The sequence below is a fragment of the Rhinoraja longicauda genome, chromosome 11, assembly GCF_053455715.1.
Source record: "Rhinoraja longicauda isolate Sanriku21f chromosome 11, sRhiLon1.1, whole genome shotgun sequence".
NCBI classification, from domain to species: Eukaryota; Metazoa; Chordata; class Chondrichthyes; order Rajiformes; family Arhynchobatidae; genus Rhinoraja; species Rhinoraja longicauda.
In genome coordinates, this window is record NC_135963.1 from 23,814,333 (window position 1) to 23,840,034 (window position 25,702).

At 39.2% G+C, this 25,702-nt stretch overlaps 1 protein-coding gene and 1 long non-coding RNA gene across 2 annotated transcripts in view; both read right to left on the reverse strand.

Moving 5' to 3' along the window:
• Window positions 1-2,309: 2,309 nt before the first annotated feature.
• Window positions 2,310-4,622, reverse strand: LOC144598070 (uncharacterized). The gene is made up of 3 exons (XR_013547819.1): window positions 4,599-4,622; window positions 3,551-3,733; window positions 2,310-2,382 (listed from the first exon to the last, which is right to left on the reverse strand). It is a non-coding gene; the product is annotated as an uncharacterized LOC144598070 (long non-coding RNA).
• A 75-nt stretch (window positions 4,623-4,697) lies between these two features.
• ccdc17 (coiled-coil domain containing 17) overlaps window positions 4,698-25,702 on the reverse strand; it is a gene marked incomplete at its 3' end in the record, with an annotated part of 76,385 nt that continues 55,380 nt past the window's right edge. Inside the window, exons 15-25 of the mRNA XM_078408099.1 lie at window positions 23,467-23,626; window positions 22,895-22,987; window positions 20,312-20,495; window positions 19,505-19,608; window positions 16,888-17,028; window positions 14,586-14,740; window positions 12,058-12,178; window positions 9,610-9,726; window positions 8,062-8,159; window positions 5,782-5,994; window positions 4,698-4,779 (exon numbers count right to left, since the gene is read on the reverse strand). Of these exons, the coding sequence (XP_078264225.1) occupies window positions 4,698-4,779; window positions 5,782-5,994; window positions 8,062-8,159; window positions 9,610-9,726; window positions 12,058-12,178; window positions 14,586-14,740; window positions 16,888-17,028; window positions 19,505-19,608; window positions 20,312-20,495; window positions 22,895-22,987; window positions 23,467-23,626 (1,468 nt within the window). The remainder of the gene's footprint in view (window positions 4,780-5,781; window positions 5,995-8,061; window positions 8,160-9,609; window positions 9,727-12,057; window positions 12,179-14,585; window positions 14,741-16,887; window positions 17,029-19,504; window positions 19,609-20,311; window positions 20,496-22,894; window positions 22,988-23,466; window positions 23,627-25,702) is intronic.

Sequence of the window (25,702 nt, forward strand, 5' to 3'; positions counted from 1 at the left end):
GCAGGTGAGAGTACTTCTCCACATAATCAAAACTCATGGTTGAGATTTTAGAGTGGGAGTTCAAATTGAGTTGGAAATATTGGAATGGTGTTTAGTTCTAGGTCCCCCCTATGAATGGGGTAGTTCACCACTAAGAAATTGTATAGTAATGATGGCTCTTAATCATCTCACAGTTCAGATTTAACTAGTGTTGTTTTGTTTCCATCACATGTGGCAACCCACCTCACTAGTACCTGCTGACAATACATCACCTATTTTGGTTGGAAACTTTAACCTAGACATCCTCTGGAATGAATGTGTGGATACAATTGTTATAAAGTAGATTTTTTCAAATGTGCAGATGGCAATTGTGAAAGTGAGCAACAAATTAGGTGATGGTCTTGTGCATGAGTTAGAGGTGCAAAAATTGCCAAGAGAATTGTTTAGGCTTGGTCAGTCTGGCATGTCTCCAACATCAGCTGAAAGAACACTGTCTTGGTAACACAGCAAGTGTAAGGATTCCTTGGGTGACTGGATTTGTGATGGAAAACTTGATTCAATACATCTTACTTTTGAACTCCTGAGAAATGTTCAAATACGTTTGCTTTGCCCATTATGGAGCAGAATCAGCAACATTCAGTTGGGAATGATACAAGTTTTGTGTACTTGATGCTTTGATTCTCAGTCTGTCATGGACAACCCAGATATGAGGCTGTTTGGACATCATGCCTATTCAGTAATGGCAGAACATAAATGGAAATGAAAGGAACATCTCCAACTTTCATTTAAATAAGATTTCTAATTTTAATGTACATACCTCTCTGAATTTCTGTGATAATTGTTTTTTAAAGTCTTCCACAGACACGCCAGCTGGAATCAGCTGTCTCAGTAACACATTACTCGGCTCTGGCTCGTACAGTTCCAAGAGTTCAGATGACAAATATGACCGATCAATATGCTTTAAGAAAAAAGTTAAAACAAACATTGTACTTGTGTATAACTCAAATGTCATGAATCATAGACGATGCACTAAGATTATTTCCATGTTAGAAATTGTGATTAGGTGCAAGATGGATTTATGATCCATCGTTTAAATGGCAATAAGCTTCGAGATGAATGTCCTGTTTGTGTTAACTTTATAAAGCAAAAGGTTAATACTTAATCTCTGCATTGGCATTATGGGCCTTGTTATAAAATAGTAATACAAGAGAATTCTTCTGCACACGTTAGTGGCTGGAGGTCAAGTAATAACCACTGTCCATTACTGCATAAGAACGGTAACCTTTTAAATGCTCTATTGCTGGGGAGGAGTAGAGAAGTGAGATATTGCTCTGCAATAGTCTGAACATAATGCTTACTTGTTCAGAATATCTTGCCAGCTCTTCATCCCTCCTTCCATCTGCAATACTGACTAGCACTGATGCACCTTTCATCTGAAAAATCTACCACAAGAAAACATTTAAGAGGTTTGCATTTCAAACAAAGTATCCCTTATTTTTCCATTGCCACTTACAGTATTCTTCTGAACAAGATCATCCAGAACACTCAGGCATTCTCCCCTTGCTAAAGCAGCCAAGGCATCCTGCGTGAAAGAAAGAATCAAGAGCATTAGATTCAGGATTTTTTAGATTTTGAATGGAAGAAGTTCACCTTTATTGTTAATGGTATTACTTTGGCCATCTTTTATAAGCCCTTGGTGTTTTGATCCATTCCAGGCAAAGGAATTGAATATTGGACCACATTGCTGTTAAATAGTAAACCCAAGATGAATTTCTGCAGTGTTAAATAGATTGAAGCTGGACTGCTTGTCCAGAATGGTAGTCCAGGGACTAGAAGTGCAACTGCATTGTGGACGGGAAAAATAATTGCTCAGAGGTTCCTTTGTGGCAGCAAGAAGCTGATTGATATTTACTTATTTCGTGGTTGTTGAATGTCAAGTTGACAGCACGAGTGAGCATATCCAATGGGACGTGAACTTTTAATATAGACCATTTTAAAGGTGTAAAATTCCCCCAAACTTGTATAATTGGCACTCATTTCAAGTTGATTGTGAGGAAAATATAGGTCAATTGCATTAATCCTATAATATCCCTCGCTTTGGGAGTAAGTTGGTTCCAGAGGGTCAAACATGAATAAGGCTGGGAATTATAATACTGAATATGAGCTTGTGTATGTAACCAAATATATACATATTCATACCTGAGTGGGAGCTCCTTGATACAGTGGTAGTTGATAAATTGCTGTGTTACAGTAACCTTTAGAAAACACTTGGAAGACAGTCCAGGCCTGGTCTTTAATTTCATACTTAAGTGCCTCAGCCTCCACTGGGGATGGGGAGACAGCAACTTCATAAAGATGAACAATCAAGGTGAGGTACTTGTTGTAAATCCGTCTTGGAAATGACTGCAGATATAAGACATTTTAATGTAAACATTGTGCCAGCATTGAGAAGCATCCTAGAACCAATTGTTTGAAATCAATTCCTGCCTTCTTTCAACCTGCACAATCAAATTTTGTCTGGCAGTGAACATCCAGGTCAGAAGTGGGATGTTTTGATTGTGCAATGTCCAATACCATCTGTAACTCCTCAGCCAGGTGAATATCTTGCTATCTTTGACATTTACTAACATTGCTCTCAGCCAGATCTCACCCTCTCTATCCTGCAAGTCACCAGAAACACAACAAAGCCAGAACTATGTTAAATCAACCACCCTTAGCATGTATTCCCTTGTCTAGCAGTGGAAGCTATCTACAGTGAGTTGATGCACTGCAGTTATACCCCTAGGCTGCTCCAATAGCACCTCCCAAATATATGCGTTTCTTAGTGGTAGGGATCAGCGGCAATAAGCACGTAGGAACACCACCATTTGTAGGTTCCCAAGAGCACTTGAGTACCTTGAAAAGGAGGCTCACCACCTTCTCAAGAATGATAAGATACAGATGATAAACGCTGCAACATGAATAAATGAAAGACCCTGGACCAAGACTACACTCGAACAAGACACTTTTCTTTGCTCTTTAACCTCATCAAATGTTTCCTCCACACCAGATATATTTCACAATATAAAGACATTAAAAAATATATATTGATAGTAATTTCTTGATAACATATTCAATCCATAACCCACAGTTTGTATCTACACTTTGTCCTTCACACCAGAGATTATCACTGAATCCTATGTAGTTTTACACTGTTAAGCGTGACCAGCCCATGGTATCTACTTTTTTTTAGTTTCTGTACCGTAATAGCAGCTCAAAGGAGAATAAAGTGTCCCAGTTAAATCTTCCTAATCCAGGTTCTTGTTAAATATATAACTATATTGATGAGCCTCGGGTCTCACAAAATGCTGGAGTAACTCAGCGGGTCAGGCAGCATCTCTGGAGAGAAGGAATGGGTGACGTTTCGGGTCGAGACCCTTCTTCAGTCTGAAGAAGGGTCTCGACCCAAACATCACCCATTCCCTCTCTCCTAGATGCTGCCTGACCTGCTGAGTTACTCCAACATTTTGTGATACCTTCGATTTGTACCAGCATCTGCAGTTATTTTCCTATACCTTAAAATGTATATTACCTTAAAATTATCCAACCACATTGGGCATTTTTGCAGACTGTTGAAATCTATGTTTTCTATGAAAACTGGGTGATCATATTTAGCCCAAGGGCTACCGTAATAGTAAGCGCCTGGTGGATTAAATGAAGTGTGAGCTAACGTGAAGTTACTCCAAGGTACATTTCTGGCTCTGTCCACAGATACCTGCAAAATAAACAAGGAAAAATACACAATGCAAGAATATAAATAAAGATAGATTTCAAAGTTAAAGTTCAAAATCACCAGTAGAGTGGACCAATTTAATTTTTGTGTTGGTGTGAACTCTGCATATTTTCTCATGGCATGCTTTCTCTGAGTGCTGTCATTCCCTCCCATGGGGTTTGAAGGTTAATCGGCCACTGTAAATTATCCTTTGTGTGTAGATGAGGGTAGAATCTGTTGGTGGGAGGGGTAATCGGGGAATTATATGTGAATGTGGAGACAATAGAACAGGATTATCATAGGATTAATGTAAATAGATGCTTGATACCTAGCACGTAGCTTGTATCTGGGCCAATAGGTTTATTTCCATACTGAAGGACTAAATAGTCAAGTTGAAGATGAAAGCATTTTGTTTCCCTTTGAACAAAATAAATGGAGCCATGAAAAGGAGGCAATAAGAGATGCAGTGTTTAGGTGCTTAGATATTAGAGTATGCTACCATAACAATACTGTTCAGGCCTGAACACATCAAATAGATTAGCACTGGGTCATTTATTACAGTGCAAAGCTATTGAGCCAGAATTGGAGACCAAAAGAGAATGTAAATATCTCAAGCATAGTGTGACTGTTTGGGACACTTGTGAGTAAGTAGATCCCAAGAACCTCAATGGTACAAGCACATGACCTGGCACAATCTACCCCAGCCCTTATGGAAAGTCAGATATACTTAAACATTGGACCATCAAATGCTTGGCATCAGATTGGACTGCCCTGAGGCTGCTCTATTTTTATATATTTTTCCGCAAAACTCCAATAATGGTTTTACTGCTTTCAATTGATAGATCAATAACTGTTAATCTTACCACACCTTGATGCCAAATGTGGTGAGATATCTGCTTATATAGGTCAAGTTGAAAGTCAATGGTTTATCATCCACCAGTTTTGAAAGTTTCATGTGGATCCAGTTTTCAAGTTCTGTATCTGTCCTAAGGTCTTGTACTTTGGTGCCAGCTATCATTGGAACTATTTCTCGAACTGAAACAAAAGATCTTTTAAAAAGATCCAACAAGTGAGTCACAAAGAAACATTTTTGAGTGTTAATCAATCTTATTCAATACTTTGAGGACAGACCATTCAAGAAACAATCTTTTCAGGGGCAAAGGAAGCGAGAGTTTGGAACAGTGATAAGCAAATAAATGATTAGTACGAGTGTCAGGGGTTTTGAAGAGGCAGAAGAATGGGGTTGGGAGGAAGAGATCGATCAGCCATGATTGGCCGAATGGCCTAATTCTGCTCTTATCACATGACATGATATCGGCCATATAATTCCTTAAAACGTACATCAATGATCAACATAGAAATCTAGATTTAAGAATATGATAAAAACCTGAAATCCTAGCTGATTAATACTTCAATATGGATCTTCTATCAGAACTGAAAACTGAAGGATATATATTCCCAACCAAACTTTATAACTTCTCAAGACAACTATACATAAATATCACTGCAGTCAAAAGCCGTAGGATTTTTGAAATCAATATTACTTCATTGCAAAGGGCAAATAATATAAGATACTGTTGCTGAAGCTAGAAGTGAGCTTGGCTGAGCTAGAAATGGTGGAAAAGCAACAGAAAAATAAATTATATCTTGGTATTTGATCCTTTTTTTGATAAAAAGGCTTAATGGAATATAAATTAATCTTGGTCACATTGTTATTTGTACCAGCTGTGGTACTTTTCAGACACATTGAAGTGAGTAGAACTCAATTTTGGAATTAGAATATAACAATGATTGTTCCAAATTGTATAGTTTATGTGCATATGAGCAAATATCTATTCCCTCATTTTTTTCAAATTAGGCAATTATGAATTTCATATGGCAAAGAAACAATAAAATAAGTGTCACTATACTTAGGGAAATAATAAGATAAATCTCTGAAGATTAACCCGAAAATCTGCTTTATTGATACTAATGTCACCGATCAGAAAATGCACTGGCATATTTAGTAAGAAGGTTTTCTTTTGACTATAAATAGATTTCAGTTAACTCACCTGTTAACCATGGCATGGTAAAGATCATTTTCACCTGTGGTTGGAGTGGCCTTGTCCGAATAGTATAGTTTATCTTCGTAGTTTGGCCTCGGCTGAAAAAGACCAAGTTTAGTCCATTCAGTTTTGGGCACCTTGTCCGTCTCAATAGCTTGGAGGTTCTTGTCAGCTTGTATCTTCACTAATCTCACCAGTAATGTAGCACATGGAATAAATCTACAAAAGAAGGAAACATGGTTGGATGTGACCTTCTAGAGGGGACAACCAAGACCGTTGGAATAATATGGTGCTGATGGTGATACAGCACCTTTTATGCATGTGCAAGATTTTGGAACAAAAAACGATCCAATTACTTATGCTCCCATGTGCTGTTTCCACAGAAGAATAAATACTTTCAAACCCAATTCATTTCTGGATGTTACAGTTGATCCCACTTCCAGCTCCTTTTCAAATAATGCATTTCAGATTAAAAGACATTTCTCAATGTCACTACTTTCCAATCACCCCATATTTATTCTCTGAAGAAGGGTCTCAACCTGAAACATCATCCATTCCTTCTCTCCAGAGATGCTGCCTGTCCTGCTGAGTTACTCCAGCTTTTTGTGTCTATCATCGGTTTAAACCAGCATCTGCCGTTCCTTCTTACACTTTATTCTCTGATCCTACTTTTCTGCCACTGGAAGAGTTCTATTTACTCTTCAAAAATCACTATGAAAATGCCATTTTAAAAATCTCGTAACTCCTCTGCTCTGAGGAAAAGAACTTCTCAAGCATTCTGTATAATCCATATTGACATCTTGTATTACATAATCAAAGACCATTCACATCCTCATCAGCCTTCTCCCCTCTCCCATTGGGCAGAACGTACAAATGCTTGGAAACACATCTTGCCAGATTCAAGAACATCATCTCCTTGCTGTCATCGCACTCCTGAATGAATTTCTCACATGCTAAGTATGTACAGTAAACTCTTGGTTTAGGTTGAGTGGACAGAGCAACGGGAGAAGGAGGAGACGATGGAGGTCGAGCGGAGAAAGTGAAGGAAAAAGTGGCAGCTGGTGAGAGGAGAGTATCCCTACAATGACCGAGCGCATTCTGTTGGTGGCGGCGGCCTGAAGAAAGCGCTGTCTCCAGGAGCCTGTAAATATGTATTTTTTAAATGAGCCTATCATTCTTTTTATAATACGGTGTCCAAAAGTAACCTTCTTTGTATATATTCACCACCCCTCTCTGCTTTTGTATTAAACTGTCCCAGTATACAAATCTGGTTCCTCATTGTCCTTTAAATTATTTTGTTAACTGTTTTTTAAAAATCCATGTAAGTTTAAATTTCTGTCAATCTATTCCACAGAGAATTATAAAGTTTAAGGTCACATTCTGCTCTGTTCCCAAGATATGCCATTCAACATTTCCTCATATCCAATGTTCTAATCTATTCTCACCTTTCTTCAATCCACATAGTTCATTAGAAGTATTTACATTGATGGCTATCTGCAGCTCTTTCACATGCATAGATAGACACAAAATACTGGAGTAACTCAGCAGGAGAGGTTTCTGTTTAAACCAGCATCTGCAGTTCCTTCCTGCACATTTATTTTACGTGCACGGTTTCTTTCAGCATAGTTCTTGCTGCATCCTGACGATCCCAATACTTCTAGTTCAGGTTTAGTTTAGAGATACAGTGCGAAAACGGGTCCTTTGACCCACAGAATCTACGCACAATAACATCATCCTCCACACACTAGGGACAATTTTACACATACATCAAGCCAAAAAGCTTACATACCTGTACGTCTTTGGAGTGCGGGAGGAAACCGAAGATCTCAAAGAAAACCCACGGGGAGAACGTACAAACTCTGTACAGACAGCACCCGTAGCCGGGATTGAACCCGGGTCTCTGGCGCTGCAAGCACTGTAAGGCAGCATCTCTACTGCTGTACCACCATGCCGCTCCTAAAGTTTACAGTTTCCCATTTCTATTTTTCAGCCATCTCTCCAGCTGTGCCATTCATTTGGGGGTTTCTATCATTGGCCTTAATCAAATTAGACAGCCCTTACCATGGTCACCCTCCTACACCTACCAACAGAAAGCTTTCAGCTTTGCACACTTGAACAGCTCATGTAATTTTATAGGAATCAAAATAATTGACAAACAAGTTTCAACGTCACTTGTTCATTTTTAGCAGTTTTCATTCCCATGGGATTCCTGTAATGTGCTTCCATGTTCCAAATCTGCAAAACTATGATTATATTTCTTGTACGTTTGAACATTTTGAAACTTACCTTCCTCCTAATGTCACAGCATTGACTGATAATGGCTTATCTGGGTCAGGCCCGTCGTAGTACAACCGTAGTTGGTGAGCGCCTTCGTTCAGTGAGATCTGACAGACAAAGCATTATGTAACAATGATACATTTGGTAAAGATAAGCTGGATTTCCAAACAAAGAAGTTAGTAAAAAGATATGATCTGTGAGGTGACACAAGTGAAATATATAAATGAACCTAGGTAACTAATGCACATAAGTAGAGCAATGTTTGTTATTCTAAATTTCCCCAGTGTCAGTTTTCCATCTAACTGTGAAGAAAGAATGACATTGTTCCATTGTCTGTACTTATGACAATTAAACACTCTTGACCTCTTAATCTACCAAGGTCCTGACTAACTGTTTCCTTTGTGAGATGGCAGGAAAGGCAGAATTGCATATTTAATTTAAATTGTATGAAAAGCACTTGAACACGTGTATACAATTTTGTGAAGGAAGGAACTGTAGATTCTGGTTTAAACCTGAAGATAGACATAAAAAGCTGGAGTTACTCGGCCGGACAGGCAGCATCTCTAGAGAAGGAATGGGTGACTTCGGGTCGAGAAAAGTCTCGACCCAAAAAGTCACCCATTCCTTCTCTAGAGATGCTGCCTGTCCCACTGAGTTACTCCAGCCTTTTGTGTTTATATACAATCCTGTATTCATATGTTCAATTGGTATTCACACAAATCAAATTAAATATACAATTCTGACTTTACTGCCATCTCTCACAGGAAGGTCAAGCAATTCTGCAATATCAACTCAATCTCAGAACGGTGAAGAGACGAGATCTGTTCCCATCAGAGCTGACTATTGTTCTATTGAATCCGGCTTGTTCAGTGGATAGTTGAGGGTCAATGATTGGATCGAGCCGGGCCAGGAGAAGCCGTTCGAGCACTTGTCTGGGACACAGAGATGGACTGATAGTTCCTTGGGTCGTCCGCAGGCTCATTTGTTTTTGGTAGCGCAATGACGGTGGCTTTCCGCCAGATCTTCAGAATGGACTGACCAATGAGGCGTAAAACTCGGAGCCAGACCAGGCATTTAGGACCGCAGTGTTTCAGGAATTCTGGGGGGATGTTATCAGGACCCTGAGTTTTTCCACATTTCAGTTGAGAGATGACAGAAGAAAGTTCTGCAGAGGAAAAGGGTGCTGACAGGTGCCCATCAGCACCTGGAGCTTGCAAAAGATTAGTGGATTCCTGTTTGACAGAACGAGTATGGTTCTTGTCCGTGTCTTTGGAGTGGCCATTGGCCAGAGAAAGGGAAGAAAGGATGGGAGGGAGCAATTAAATAAAGAAATTGGGGAATCATTTTAGACAGCCCAAGATCATTGTGGAAAAGCTTGAACAAGGAACTATATTTTTTTAGAATTAAAAGTAACATACATAGATGAAGTCAATCTTGCCTTCCCATCAAGAAATATTGGACAACGGCTCAATTTCTATTAATAATGATTGCATGGCCATACAATAATATTTTACTTTGAAAACTCATACCGAATTCAGCATGTCGGATATTATTTACCTGAACTACTCCAGAATCCACAGTTGGTGCTGTTCCACTGCCTGACTCAACAAAGACGTTCAGAGCGGCCCAGCCAATCAAAACCAACTTCAGACTGAATCTATCGATGGCGTAGACCTGGGGAACATCAAATTCTATGGACTACACTTTGATAAATGATAATGCATGAAGTACATGAGATGTTTCTGAAAGATGCTATTAAGAAACACCAGAAAACGTTCAGAACACAAGAATAACTCTCTGACTCGATGCCAGCTCCAAGCAGAGTACTCCCATCAGTCCACCTGCTCTTCCTCAAAGTCCTGCAAGTTATCTTGTCTCAAGTGCCTATCCAATTCCTATTTTGAAGGCACTGATGGAGTCTGCATCAACAAGCCTTAGGAGCAGTGAATTCCAGATTATTACTTTATGAGAAAAAAAATAATCCTCACATTCCCTTTGTATCTTTCACGCAATTTTAAAAATCTGACCTTATTTCCTTGAACCATGCAGTAATGAATCTATCTACTCAATGACACATTAAGTACAAGGCAGATATATCAACAAATTGGGTATGGAAACAGAATCTCATGAACCAGAAGGAACATTATGATTGCCGCACATAATTGTACCATCACTATTAAAACGCATTCTTGGATTAATTATTCTTGTATATATCTGACGATAGGATTATTTACCATCAATAGATTTTTATGTTACAATTTAAAATTATTATGTTGGCACTGGCAATCTGAAAACAAACAATTTTGTGTCTGTTCTTAGTATATATTTGCAGTTTTATTAAGTACAGACGTTTCAGTCAGCATATGGGCAGATGTGATGTTGTTCAAACAATCACCACCATTCCCAATTTACTTTAACATTGATTTCTTTATATTTCCTTTGTAAACTGTGCTCTCAGTATTGGTAGGTGTGGATCACCATCTGGAAATCAACTTAAACCATGTAGATGGTAGCCATAGAAGTCAAGTCAATGGATATTTTGAAGGCAGAGATTGATAGATCCTTGATTAGTACAGGGTTAGGGGTCATGGGGAGAAAGCAGGAGAATTGGTTTGAGAGGGAACGATAGTTCAGCCATGATTGAATGTTGGAGTAGACTTGATGGGCCGAATGGCATGATTCTGCTCCTATAACAGGAACTTATGAATTGCCATAATATAAACCCATGGCTGAAGCAATAGTATATTTAATCACTAAAACATGCACAATCAACTAACTCACTGATCACTTAAACATTCAATCAACAATTCTGTAACATGTTGGTGACCAAATCAGTTTTATTTTTCCTTTAATTTACCAGGAATAATTTTATATTTGAAATGAAACTAACAATTACTACGATAAATTAAAATTTCAGAATTCACATTCTTCAGCTCAAAGAAGTCTTAAATGGTTTCATTTTTGTTCCTTAAAATTATTTTGGTGAATGACAATAATCATTATCTCCTCCCTATTAGAGCTCTGTAAACAGCTCGTCTTTCCTCAACCTTGAGGCACTCTTATCAGCATCTACCCATCATTTCTTGCATCAAGTTCCAACATAAAGCTCGATTACACAAACAGCACTTTCCGGAAATGGGAGTGACTATTAACTTTTCACACTAACACACCAGATTTAGGAGAATCCAGTTGAAAATAAGATGGTAAGTGATAAAAGCATGTTTTAAAATTCATATTGTATGGACCCTGCTATAGTCAATCAGGATTAGCGAACCATGATGGCAGGTATACTATCTACAAAAAAACGCTGCTCTTACTCACCTAGACCATCCCGACAACACCTCCCAAACTTAAGATCACCATTACAAAATGCAAAAGGATAGCAGACACACAGAAAGGTCATCACCTGCAGGTGCCCCTCCAAGTCACACACAATCCTGACTTGGAAATATATATTTTTTAGTTTAGTTTAGTGAAACAGGCCCTTTGGCCCACCAAGTCCACACCGATCATTGACTATACTAGTTCTATCCTACACACTAGGGACAATATATAGAGGGCCAATTAACCTACACATCTGCATGTCTTTGGAATGTGCGAGGCAACCGGAACACCTGAAGAAAACCCATCTGGTCACAGGGAGAACGTGCAAACTCCACACAGACAGCACCCATAAACAGGAACAAACCTAGTTCCCTGAGGCAGCAGCTCACCCGCTTACATTATTGATCATAATTTTTGAGGTTGAATCTAGCCATAATGTTTTAGCATGCCGTTTATTTTTTTCTGCAATTCTATTGTTTTGTAAGCAATATAATTAAGATTTTATTTGCTGTTCCATATTAACTTTGCAAGTTTTGACAAATTGAATCCTGGTTCCGTTTTCTGAACTTGTTCTGCTTTAATTAATGCCTGACACATTATATAATTGATTTCTGCATATTCCATTGCACACACATTACTTTTCAGCCAAGATGTAATCAATGTCTATGAATTTGCAGTTACCTTCAGTAACAACGTGGCTGATGGTGGCATTCGGGGGTTCCTGAATTCTACACGGTGATTGTAAAAAGGCTCAAATATGTTGCTGTTCAAATCAATCCCTGAAGATATACCTGGACCAATTCTTTAACAAAATGGAAGTACAAAAATGAGTCAAGATGTGTCTCATGTTCAGTTGTGTGTTAACTGATAAATGCACGTTTCACCATAATTTAGTGTTAATAAGTTCAAAAATACATTTGCTTCACACCACCAACCTATGAGTAACCTTTTTCATAAATACTGTTTTAAAACAGAGCAATTTATTAATTATTTCTGAATTTCTTCTTCCATCAAATCAATTCAAAAGAGATATGCGAGAAGTAGTGCCCAGTGCCCTTCTCAAGGACAAAAGGAAACAACAAGGTAAGTTTCATATAAGAATCTTTATTAAGGTTTGCCAAAGATCAAACATCCTTTTTCAACATCCTTTCTCTACTTTACAACCCAGCGGTATGAATGTTGATTTCTCTTATTTATAACCTGATGGTATTATGAACGTTGATTTCTCTAATTTCAAGTAACCCCCACATTCCCTCTCTCTCTGCCCCTCCCCCACCCTAGTCGTCCTGCCAGTTCTACTGATCGCATCCATATATCCCTTCGTTATCACCTCTTCCACAGCGAGCAATGGGCCATTGTAGGCGCCACATTTCCTTGGTCATCAGTGCTCTGATTTGTTCTGAACTTTCTCACACCTCTAGTTTCCCTCCCCCCTGACTCTCAGTCAAAAGGGTTTCGACCCGAAATGCCACCTATTGCTTTTCTGTAGAGATGATGCCCGACCCGCTGAGTTACTTCAGCAACTTGTGTCCATCTTATTCTTAAAGAATGTTTTTACTCCAGTTTCTTTTCCTCTCCTCCTAACATTAGGTGACTTAATCAGTTTGAGGTTCATTCAGTACCTTGTCAAACTGATCACGTTTTCTGAATAAGGCAGTCAGTGAATAATTCACAAGCTTATTTTAAGAGGAAATTCTCGTTGAACTATTCCTCTTCCTTTCCCACATTTGCTCAACCCAATTAGTGGCACAAAAATTACTGAGCTGAATAAATCCATGCAGACCATATATAGATGTAAATAGATGCATAATGCATAATTTTAAATGCAGATAACTGGCCGTTCTTTTCTGGATCATACAGCAAATGAAAGAATTGCAATAAAACCAATCTGCAGATTGTTTTTTTAAAAATGAAACCATAAAACATAGAAAAGTCCAGCACAGGAACTGGCTTTTCAGCTCACAATGTCTGTGCCAAACATGATGCCAAGATAAACTAATCTTGTCTGCCTGCACATAATCCATATCCTCCATTCCCTGCACAGCCACGTGATCTATAATTAAAGCCTGGATGGATGAACACCTCCCCAGGGAAGGTATAGTTACATCTGGGCATTTCCAGTGCTGTTTACGTTTAGGTTTAGATTTATTATTTAAATGTGTATTGAGCTACAGTGAGAAGCTTTGTTTTGTATGCTATCCAATCAGATCAGAAGGGTCTCAACCCAAAATGTCACCTATCTGAGGAAGGATGTGCTGGCTCTGGTGAGAGTCCAGAGGAGGTTTACAACAATGATCCAAGGAATTAGTAGGTTAAACTCTGATGAGCGTTTGTTGGCAGTGGGCCTGTACTTGCTGGAGTTTAGAAGAATGATGGGGGACCTCATTGAAACATACAGAACAGTGAAAGGCTTGGATAGAGTGGATTTGGAGAGGATGTTTCCACTAGTGGGAGAGTCTAGGACTAGAGACCATAGCCTCAGAATTAAAGGAAATTCTTTTAGGAAGGGATGAGGAAACATTTCCTCAGAGGGTGGTGAATCTGTGGAATTCTTTGCCACAGAAGGCTGTAGAGGCCAAGCCAGTGGATATTTTTAAGGCAGAAATAGATAAACTTGATTTGTGCATGTGTCAGAGGTTATGGGGAGAATGGGGTTAGGAGGGAGAGATAGATCAGCCATGATTGAATGGTGTAGATGATGGGCCGAATGACCTAATTCTACTCCTATCACATGACCTTAAGACCTATCCATGTTCTACAGAGATGCTGCCTGAACTGCTGAGTTACTCCAGGACTTTGTGTCCTTTTGTGTATTAACTAGCATCTGCAGTTCTTTGTTTCTAGATAAGTTAATACTGTACATAAAGACAATCAAGTCAAACTTAAGTACAGTAGATAGAGCAAAGGGGAAGATACAGAGTGCAGAATTTGGTTCTCAGGTAAATAGGATTGAGAGCTATTCATTGCTGCAATCTGCCCAGAGAAAACTCTCAGTTGTATTGCCACTAGAGGTCCCCAGTGAAATATGAAAATACCAGAGCAGTCGATAGTCACGCAAAAAGCAACATCCAAAGGAAGTGAAATGTTCCAAGAAACCACATGTCTGATCATAAATAAACACAATTAAAAGAAAATATTTACAAAAATAAAAATCTGTGTCATATTCTAATCTAAACATTTGCCTCTTGCACACAACAATCTGTACTCACTGGTTAAAGTTCCGGTCAAACATACGGCCTGTAACTCTGCTGACCGTGACTGCGTCTGGGAGGAATCGAGCCCCATCGATGTACAAGTCAAACCCATCACCTGCACTGAACGGTGAAGACGGCGGCGATTCTCTTGCATGATGAACGTAGACAAGCTAAGTGATATTGTGCATGAATAAAGGTTATAGAAGACAAAAAGAAAATTTCATTTGCTTTTCCTTTGGTAATGTTCATCATTAATGACCTAAAGTTCCTTTTCTTTTCCCTGGTGAATATCTTCCTTATTGAGTGCTTTGACAACGTTCTGTGTGGGAATGTGTCCTGGTCCTGAAACTCCCTGCCTCGACCACAAAGACGAGGGCAGCAGATTCCATGGAATGTCACCCACTGTAGGTTCTCCTTCAAGTCGCACACCATTGTGACTTAACATATCATTGTCCCTTCATGTTTACTCGGGTGAAATCTTGGAATTCCCGCATCACCAAAAGCACTGTTTAAGTACCTTCACAAAAGGACTGCAACAGATCACTGCCACTTTCTCAAAAGGAGTTAGTTATGGGTAATAACTGCTGTCTTTGTCAATGATACCCAGATCCCACAAAATGAACAAAAAAAAATGATGAACCTAGTTTTTGGTTTTAATTGCACGATGTGAAGAATGAAACCCCTATACCCAGATGTTTTTTGCTGCTTGCATCCCTGATTTTGTCTTCCCTATCCCCCGAGCTCCAGCCCTGCTTTTCTTGGATCTTGGTCTTAGCCTTTCATTCCTGGCCCCCAATCATTGACACTTTTCCTGCTGTTCACCAGTGCCACATTCCCTGGAAACCTGGCGCACATCTCTGCTTTATTTTGTCCACTCAGTCTCTAGGCTTGCAATCCTTGCCCTCCTGCTCCACCATACCCTGCCCTACATTTTGGCCACCTCCTGTTCCATATCTCTACTTACATGAAGAACAAATAACCTGCTGGATGGAGCTCAGCAGGAGGGGAAAGAATTGTCGACATTTTGGCGATGACCCCACTTACTTGACTCCGCAATCCCTGACTTGTTCTTTTCTGTCCAACCCAGGATCAGAGCCCCAAAGGAGTTCATGACCAACATGGAACAATGCAGCACAGGAATAAGCACTTTCACACTCTGCGCCAACGTGATTCCAAATTAAACTAATCCTATCCATGACCATCGATTCCCTGCTGGTTTATGTGTCTGTCTAAAGGCCCCTTAACTCTTAGCTATCACTATCAAATCTGCTTCAACCATCTCCACTGGCAATGCATTCCATGCACTAGCACTCTGCAATAAACATGCCCCGCACTGCACTGTTAAACTCCCCCCCCCCCATCATAAATCTATGCTCTCTAGTCTTTGACTTTTCCAATCTGGGAAAAAGACTCACCTTTCATAATTTTATATATTTTATGTACTTCCATCAGGTTGCTCCTTAGCCTCTGATTCATCAGTGAAAATGATCCAAGTTTGTCCAACCTCTCCTTCCAGTGATGTTTACGCTTTCGGTGAAGTCACTGCTACAACATGACTTCTTAACTTTTCTACGCACTGCTCTGACCGATAAAGGCAAGCATGCTGTATGCCTTCTTCACGACCCCATCCACTGACCTCCCAAAATGCAACAGCTCACACTTGTAAAAAATAACAAAGGGGAGGAAATATCACCAAAGGATAAACAATGCTGTAGAGGTGGTGCAGATTGGCAAAAAATAGGCTTCCAGCACTTGCCTCAGGCACTTGTGGGTCTCCCTGTGGGAAATCCTCTGGGCAACCTCCTTGTCATCCAGATCCAAGGAACAGGAAGAGTTCTGAGCAAATGCCCATCCTAATAAGTTTACTTGCATTTCAAAATGAAACTCCCATGACAGGTGGATGGTAAAAAGAGGCCACAGTGAACAAAAATGCAACAAAAACACCTACAAAAGCAGCAAAAATGTTCACTCGGGAAAGTAAAGAACCGATCAACTTAAGGTGAAGAAACTTGTTTTCCTGGACAATGTGAACTGAGCTGCAGCTAGCGAGGAGTGTAAACACCTCCAGAGTGTGCGGCCCAGGTTAATTTATTTTAAGTAATTTTAAAGGCCTAATGTGATTTACACCCCGGCCCAGTATGTGCCTCCTGCACCCCCAGCAATGCCTAGTGCAAGGCTCTGTTCCTGATTATTGCTGCAGCTGTGGAACCATTGCAAAGGAGATCACATTTTTTCCCCTTTACTTTAAAATGTAATAGCTGCAATTAAAATGTCTGATCTGTAAAAGACATTTGAAAGCAAGTTCACAGTCACTTACGGCCGGCCATTCTTTAATCGTGTCCATGACAGTGGGAGAATCTGGAACATTAAGAACGCTGGGCCTGCTGCCGGTGAACAGATGGAGTCTCACTGTGGCTTTTCCGTAAGGCTCCCATATATCATGCAGGTGTTTTCCAGGCTTCAAGAAAGGCATGTTTACATCAGAGAGAATACGAAGGTTTTACCCTATCTGTCTCAATATCTATTGCAACCCCTTATATAAACATGACGGAAACCTTATACTTTTCTCTTCAGAACAAGCCAATGATGAATATACGAGAAATCAGCTGATCACATGACAATTTGACAACTTGTGACATTATTTCAAAACCAAAGCAGATTTCTGCTTTTGCCAATATCTGATAATAAACCTGACAGTGGAATGTCAGTTAATCTTGAGTGGATATGATATTTCAAGCTATTAAAGTTTATTTGCAAGATAATATATTTGTTTTCAATCGTTATGATCTATTTTAAAGAGATAACATTTAAATATTAAATAAAAAATAATAATCAATTTATTTGTCCAAAATATACTGAGCTTTTGCTGGTGGTTCAGATGCAAATTTGAAAAAAGTTCAGGTGGTGTCTGTGCCGACCGTGATGCCAATTGAAACTAATGGTCCATATCCCTTCATTCCCTGGCTATCTAAATGCTTCTTAAACTTTGCGATCATATCTTCTTCCACTGGCTCTCTGGGCTGTGCATTTCAGGCACCCAATGCTCTCTGCATAAAAAGAACTTGCCTTGTAAATCTCCTTTAAAGTTTCCCATCCTGACCAAAGAGCTGTGCATTGTAGTATTTGACATTTGCATCCTAGGAAAATATGACTATCTATCCTACCTATGCCTCTCATAATTTTTACGCTTCTATCAGGTTGCCCTTCCAGCCTCCAACACTCCAGAGAAAACAATCCAAGTCTGTCCAATCTTTCCTTTTAGCTAATATTCTCTAGTCCAGACGGCATCCTGGTGAACCTCTCCTAGACTCTATCGACATCTTCCTGTAATGGGGTGACCAGAACTATGCACCATACTTTAAATGCAGCCTAACCAAAGTTTTATACTGAGGCCAGTTCTGATACTGACAGAGAAAGTTAGTTATCATTCCTAGAAGTCAATATTGAGTTTAGATGGCTGCAACATCCTGGATGGAAGATGAGGTGCAATATCTCAAGCTTTCCTAGGGCCTCATTATAATAATGCAAGAAATCATAGACACATTAGTCAGAGAGGGATGGAAAATTACAACAGCTGGCAGTAGAGTGTTCCGAGTTGCCCCTGTAGACTGAATGCAGGTGTTCTCAATCTGTGTTTGATTTCTTCAGTGGAGAGGAGTTCATATGGTGAACACGTATCAAATAAGGGATACTGGGTAAATGTCTGTAAATGTAAGTAAATGTCTAAGTGAATGCCTGTATCGAATGTAACCTCCAGAAATGTCGGATGGGCTTGTTAAAAAAGATGTTTTGTAAATTATATTTATTACTTGAATAAAGTATTTTTTGATATAAAAAAATAAAAATAATAATCCAATGCACAAGATTGTCAGAAGTGCAAGTGAATATTGCTCAACTTGGAAGGACTCATTGGGTCTCCAGACAGTGGAAAATGAAGTGTTAATAGGACTGGTGTTTTCCTGTAACTGCAAGAGAAAGTGCTGAAGATGGTGGGGATAGAAGAACACACCAGGGAGTCGTGAAATAAACCATCCTTACAAAATGCTAAAGAGGACAGGATGGGAAGATGTGTCTGATGGTGGGATCTCACCAAAGGTAGCCAAAAGTGCAGAAGATGACCTGTTGAATGCAGATGCCTGTGGGGTAGGAGCTGAGACCAGGGGAATTCTAATCTTGTTTTGTCCAGGAGGTGGGAGGATGAGAGAACACCGAGGAAATAAGTGGAACTTCGTCACCTGGTAAAGTGGAAGCCATGGTTCAGGAAGAGGGGAGGAACTTTGAGGAACAGATAAGCCAATTGTAAACAGAGGAACGAGAGCCCTTGTTAATTAAACAAAGGATTTTTTTTTAAAATGAAGCCAAGTACAGATAAGTTACTAAATTATTTGCTCAATAATGACAGACTCACTACATCTCAAACATATAGAATTGAAATTATACATCTCGTTCAGCCTGGACATGGACGTCTGTTAACAGACTGACTACAACTTGCGATCAGATAATATTACCTTAAATAATTCAATAGTTCTCATCATTATAATACCATTATTCAGGCCATTAATAAGCAAAGTGAATTATTTAACTCTAGTGAAACAGTTCTCATGAAAGACATGGAATGTTGAGGTTTTCGAGGGTGTTTTTTGAAATGTCTATTTATAGATTAGATAATCAAAGTGTACCCATAAGCTTAAAAAAATTGGGAAAGATTGTTCTCTTTCTCACCATCAGGACTGACTTCATTCATTTAATTAGGGAATGTATTTGAGGCCAATGAAGATATCCACAAGTATAAAAGCATCACTGAATTTTGAAGTTATGAACCCATTTGAGTCGCTTCCCTTTCAATAATATAACACGTAGTATAAATATTTTGAGAGAGGAAATTTGATTTAAAACAATGCTAGCAAAATGTTAAAGGGGTACTTCTTCCATACCAGCACTGAAAAATTATGAGGAGAGGGGACGGGTCGATGAAACAATGCCACAGTGTGTGTTCCAGTGTTCCATGTCACAGTGTGGCTCTGAGTCCTCAAGGCCTCTGTGAAATACACAGTAAATACATAGTTTAAGATTCCTCTGTCTTCAAAAATAACATTTTTAAACTTAGAGATTAATTTTCTATCCCATGTCAGATTTTCAAGTCTAATGCTGGTTTCAAAGAATTCGCGCAAAAAAAAGGAGATTATAAAAGAGAAAATAAGGTAATTCAATCCCATAATACTAAATTTTGGCAAACATCAATTGCAATGTAACTTCTTCACTCAAGATAGATTGCCAAAACAGGTCCTGAATAAGTAATATTAAAGAATTGTATGGGATGAAAAAAGACACTTTCAGTACATCAGGCCTAGAGATAGAACATAGAACAATGCAGCACAGGAACAGCCCCTTCGGCCCACAATAGCTGCACCCAACATGATGCCAAGTTAAATTAATCTCTTCTGCCTGGATGTGATCTATATCCCTCCATTCCCAAGCACATCCATGTGCTGATCCAATCCGTCTTAAATGCTACAATTGTAACTCCCTCCGCCGCCACACCTTGCAGCGTGTTTTTGGTACCCACTACTCTATGTGTAAAACACTTGCCCCACACATCTCCTTTAAACTTAGCTCAATTTCATCCATAAATGATCCAATGATAATGTTGAAATTGACCCCCTTGGTTTCTCAACTGTGTTTAGTACATGCTAGCTGTGAATTTGCAATGTCGCAGTTTCAGTCTAGTGCCAGCAACTTACGGGAATCTGCAGGTCTTGATAATTTTAGCACTCCCCATGCCGCTAACCACTCCTCACTTTCCATTAACTTTTCCATGCTTGGGTTGATGTCCCACGGCATAGTTGTTATGTTTCCATTTGGCCAGTGATAAAAACGGATTATTAAAATCATATCCTCTTCAGGCATCACATCGTAGAATGACATCTTGAAAAAAAATTAGCATTATGACTTTTGACTCTATTGGCAAACAATCTATTGCCAAAGTTGTTAAGATATTGTCAACATTAACCACTTTCTTGCAGTCAGTAAGACATTGGGACCATTTTTCCACCTATTGAAAACATTAATTTCTCAGGTAACAATATAATTTCGCCCACCAACATATGGAATGCAGTGAAAGCCACATTTCACTTGGATTCACATTCATTGTCCTTCATATTCTTGTTCACCGTTTATTGTTGCTGTGTTAAAATTAAGGGCGTTTGTATCAATGAAGAGGTTCACTTGCAAGCGCAAAATTGATTTCATCTCCACCTGCTACATGTTCAACGTTGATAGGATCCTCCACAATGGATCAAATTTCTTTACCACTTTCACAATTTAAAACAAAATCTTAAATCCAAAAGGGAAGGCAGAAAATTTGACATTGTTCATAATTTTTTTTCCAGCCTCACACAAATTTCTTTATTGGAAGAGTCAAATCTCTACAGTAGCTTCATGCTGAAGGATCATAGCAGCTACTGCAGAGCCACCTCAAAGTAATGCAGCTCTACAGTGACCATAGGGCAAGCTGCTGGAACACAGTTACCACCTGAACGGAGAGAACATACTAGCGTAGCCAGGTCAGTCATCAGTTTCTCATCCGATGCTGCAAGTGAGGCAAGTACTGCAGTTAGGAGCATACATTTCAAGTGGGAACCATCAAGCGTGACATGGAGCTGTGGTGGGAAGTGTTATATCTACTGAGAGGTATATTGTTCTATGTATAACCTTGTTGTATCACACCAAGACATAATTGTGAAAGAAGTGATAACAACCTAGTTGCAGCAAACAGAGATGCCCAATCAGGGAGTAGATTTTATAGTGGGGGGTCACAGATTCAGACAATAGTCCCAAGAGACGTAATGTTATATTTTTCTCTATGAAGATATGATAGATTCATATTGACATATTGAATAATCACAGCTGGTTCATCAGCCTGGAGTTAACTATCTGCACTCAGAATCCTTTCTGATTTTGATGAGTTTCACATTCTGAATCATATGTCTTTGAGATGTGGGAGGAAATCAGAGCACTCAAGGTCAGGATCAAACCCGGGTCTTGGTGCTGTGAGGCGGTAGCTTTACCAGTTGTACCACTGTGCCACAGTCTGAACGATCAGTATCTTGTGCAATCTCTATGCACTTCACTCACTGCTGAGAGCAGACCCTTTAGATTTCTGACAGAAAATGTCAGAAACAATCAGCAGGTCAGGCTGCATTTATATAATCTTTCCCTAGATATGGCCTGATGTTGTAAATTCTGAAAATTATAAGAAAGATGAGTAGTATGCAATATGTTTAATCCGAGAGTTTATGTACTGGGAAAGCACAATGGGATAGAGGCCAACAATTATGGATGGTGGAGAGGTGATAAATAGATTTCTCAGGTGTAAATTCTCGCATAATGGGAAACAGGAGGTTAAATGTTGATCAATGCTAAATTGTTTCTAGGTGTAAATTCTGCCTATAACAGTAAACAGGAGGTTAATGGTGAATTGCTTCAAATGCGTAAAATCCACAGGTGACCATTGTGTCCTGGGAAAATAAAAATGCTGTAGGTGATGCAATAAAACACTTTGGGTTATCTCCGAGTGTTTCACAGTGCACTGTGAAGGCCTTGAATAAACCAACTCTTGAGAAACTCAGCACTGCTCTGCATGATATTCTTTCTGTCTGTTCCTACCTGAACCATAATTAAAAGGGTAACTGGGCCCAGCATGAAGGGTACATTTTAAACACAAAATTCCCTACAATGTGGCTCGACTTTGTGAGTATTTCAAGCATTTTCTGTTTTTATTTGAGATTTCTGGAACTTGCAGTTTTTTTCACCTTTATATTCCTGAACAACATCCTCCAGAATTTCTCCATAAAAGTAGTGAACACAACATTATCTAAAAGTTTCATATTTTAACTGATTACAATGTTACACAAATTATGTCTTTTTGCACAAATGAATAGAATATGGTAACACGTTTATATTACTGCAGTAGAAACCCCAAAATTGAACCAATAATCCAGGAATCAAACACTCACAAAATGGTAAAATTAGGGATTACAATTTAGTTTTTAAAAACAGGTCTGTAAATAAATATTAACGATCATGAAAGTGACCATCTTCTTTCCGAAGCCAATATGACCAATATGTAACTCCATACAGACTCCAGGCATCCATTGTGTCATATAGCATTATCAATACTGAATTTATAAACAATCCCCACATCTTAAGAATTAATTCAAATATAATATAAAACATTGATCAAAGTAACAATTTTCAATAATAAGAACACTTGTTTATACATTTGCTGTATTTTCTTTTGTTAATACTTTTATCAGGACTCCTACCTCCTGCTCTCCAAAGATGAAGTATCCTTGTTTGATATTAGATTTCACAGGAGTATTGCTCCAAACCAAGCCACAATTTCTTGTATTAATCACCTGGCAATGAAAGATTTGTTTCAGGAAGATAGTTTCACAAATACATTACAATGCATTTATTATATGTACAAGCCAAACATTGAGTGGTAATGCTAAAAAAAATTATTTGCTAGTTTAGAAGTTCCAAGATCTGGATATAAAGGATATTTGCTGTGCAGAATGATCCTCCTCCAGCAGAGTAATTCCTCAAGAAATAGAGTTTCATCGTGCAGCTTAAGTTTTCATGGGTGTTTTATTGTTTACCAAAACTATATTTGCATTGAGTTGTTGCTGGAGAAGTGAAAAAGTGAATCCACTGGGACATCTTGCTCTGCTTCATCCCTTTTCCATGAAAAGTTCCAATCGTTGCTGCCGTGTGGCACATTATTGAATTTTCCATAGATACAAAATTCTTAACCATCCTTCCCACTATTTTACTAATCATTTGATTGTAATCCCCTGTAGGCTAATTAAAAGTTCACGAAAATACACATATTTACTTTTTCTGTTCTCTGATGGTATCCAGTGAATCTCAAGCTACCATCCCCATTTGAGGCCCCTCTTACACGATCCACAATAAACACAAGAGCTTTTTCCTGTACGTTTTCATTGTCCTGTTCCCTGGATGTTTGTGCAATTGCGTTGCTTTCATCATCAAGTCTGCAAGAAAAAAAATATATATCAAAATGTAGTCATTCAACATTTTTTCATTTAATGACTTGAAACCTCTTTTATTTGAAGTACTAAATTACAATCAAAATATAGTCTGCTAAAATTGGAGAAAAATTCCAAAATTCTTATGTAATATTCTTTTCTCCTCCTCTGGCAATTTTGTAAAACTGGCACTATCATCATCAATCCACATAATGGGCTGAAGATCTGCCCCCAGGTTTCCCTGATGCTACTGCATAGCAGTCATCTAAAGTGGCTGTTTAATCTCTTCACCCCTTCTTTCTGGAAAAAGTGCTTTGGCTTTACATTTACAATGATGCACAGCCATTGGAATTACAGCTTATTGTACCACAACAAATACTCCCTTAGACCTTAGCCATATATTATCATTTAATTTTTTGACGAGGAAAATCCACGAGTGTGTATATAGTCTTCCAAAGTAAGACGATTATTGCAAAAAATATAGTGCAGCATTAAAATAGTTAACATTGTTTTGCTACCCCATTGTCTAGCATGAGCCTGCAGAGAGGGGGCAGTGGAAGTTTACAGGAATGTTCCTGGATTAGGGGGCATTAGCTACAAATGTTTTATTTTCTCTACAACATTGGAAGCTGAGGGAAGAACTGACAGAAGTTTATAAAATTACGAGAAGTATAGATAGGGTGGACAGTCAGAACCTTTTTCCCCACGGTGAGCATTGCTTTAAGGTGAGAGGGGCAAAGTTTAAAGGACATGTGCAGGACAAGTTTGCCACAGAGTGGGGCGGGTGCCTGGAAGGCGTTGCTAGTTGTGGTGGTGGAGGCAGGAATGACAGGGGCATTTAAGAGGTTTTTAGACAAGCACATGGATATGTCGGAAATGGATATGCAGGGAATGGAAGGATATGGCTCATATGCACACAGATGTGATTAGTTTAACGGCATTACCTCAGCACAGACATTTTGAGTCAAAGGGCCTGTTCCTGTGTTGTACCTTTCAATGGAATATGGTCTAACAAACATGGATTTAATGTTCCAGTGCCACAGAGCAACTTCAGACTTTTTGTGGATGAGAGCCTGGCGACTGACCTCTTAACGAACTTATCACCACATCATCTTTTGAGGATGTGACAAGTAAAATGGATGAAGGAGAGCCAGTGGATGTAGTGTATCTGGACGTTCAGAAAGCCTTTGATAAGGCCCCATGCAGGAGATTAGTGGGTAAAATTAGAGCACATGGTATTGATGGTAGGGTATTGACATGGATAGAGAATTGGTTGGCAGACAGGAAACAAAGAGTAGGAATAAAAGGGTCCCTGTCAGAGTGGCAGGCAGTGGCGAGTGGAGTGCCGCAAGGCTGGGGGCACAACTATTTACAATATATATTAATGATTTAGATGATGGAATTAAAAGTAACACTAGCAAATTTGCAGATGACACAAAGCTGAGTGGCAGTGTGAACTGTGAAGAGGATGCTAGGAGGTTGCAAGGTGACTTGGACAGGTTGAATGAGTGGGCAGATGCATGGCAGATGCAGTATAATGTAGATAAATGTGAGGTATCCACTGTGGCAGCAAGAACATGGAGGCAGATTATTATTTCAATGATGTCAGATTAGGAAAAAGGGAAGTGCAATGATACCTGGGTGTCCTTGTACACCAGTCACTGAAAGTAAACATGCAGGTACAGCAGGCAGTGAAGAAAGCTAATGGCATGTTGGCCTTCATAACGAGAGGATTTAAGTAAAGGAGTAAAGAGGTCCTTCTGCAGTTGTATAGGGACCAGGTGAGACCACATCTGGAGTATTGTGTGCAGTTTTGATCTTCTAATTTGAGGAAGGACATCCTTGCTATTGAGGCAGTGCAGCGTAGGTTCACAAATTTGTGGAATTCTCAGCCACAGAAGGCAGTGGCGGCCAATTCACTGGATGCATTTATAAGAGAGTTAGAGCTCTTGGCACTAGTGAAATCAAGGGGTATAGGGAGAAGGCAGGCAGGGGTTACTGATTGTGGATGATCAGCAATGATCACAATGAATGGCGGTGCAGGCTCGACGGGCCAAATGGCCTCCTCCTGCACCTATTTTC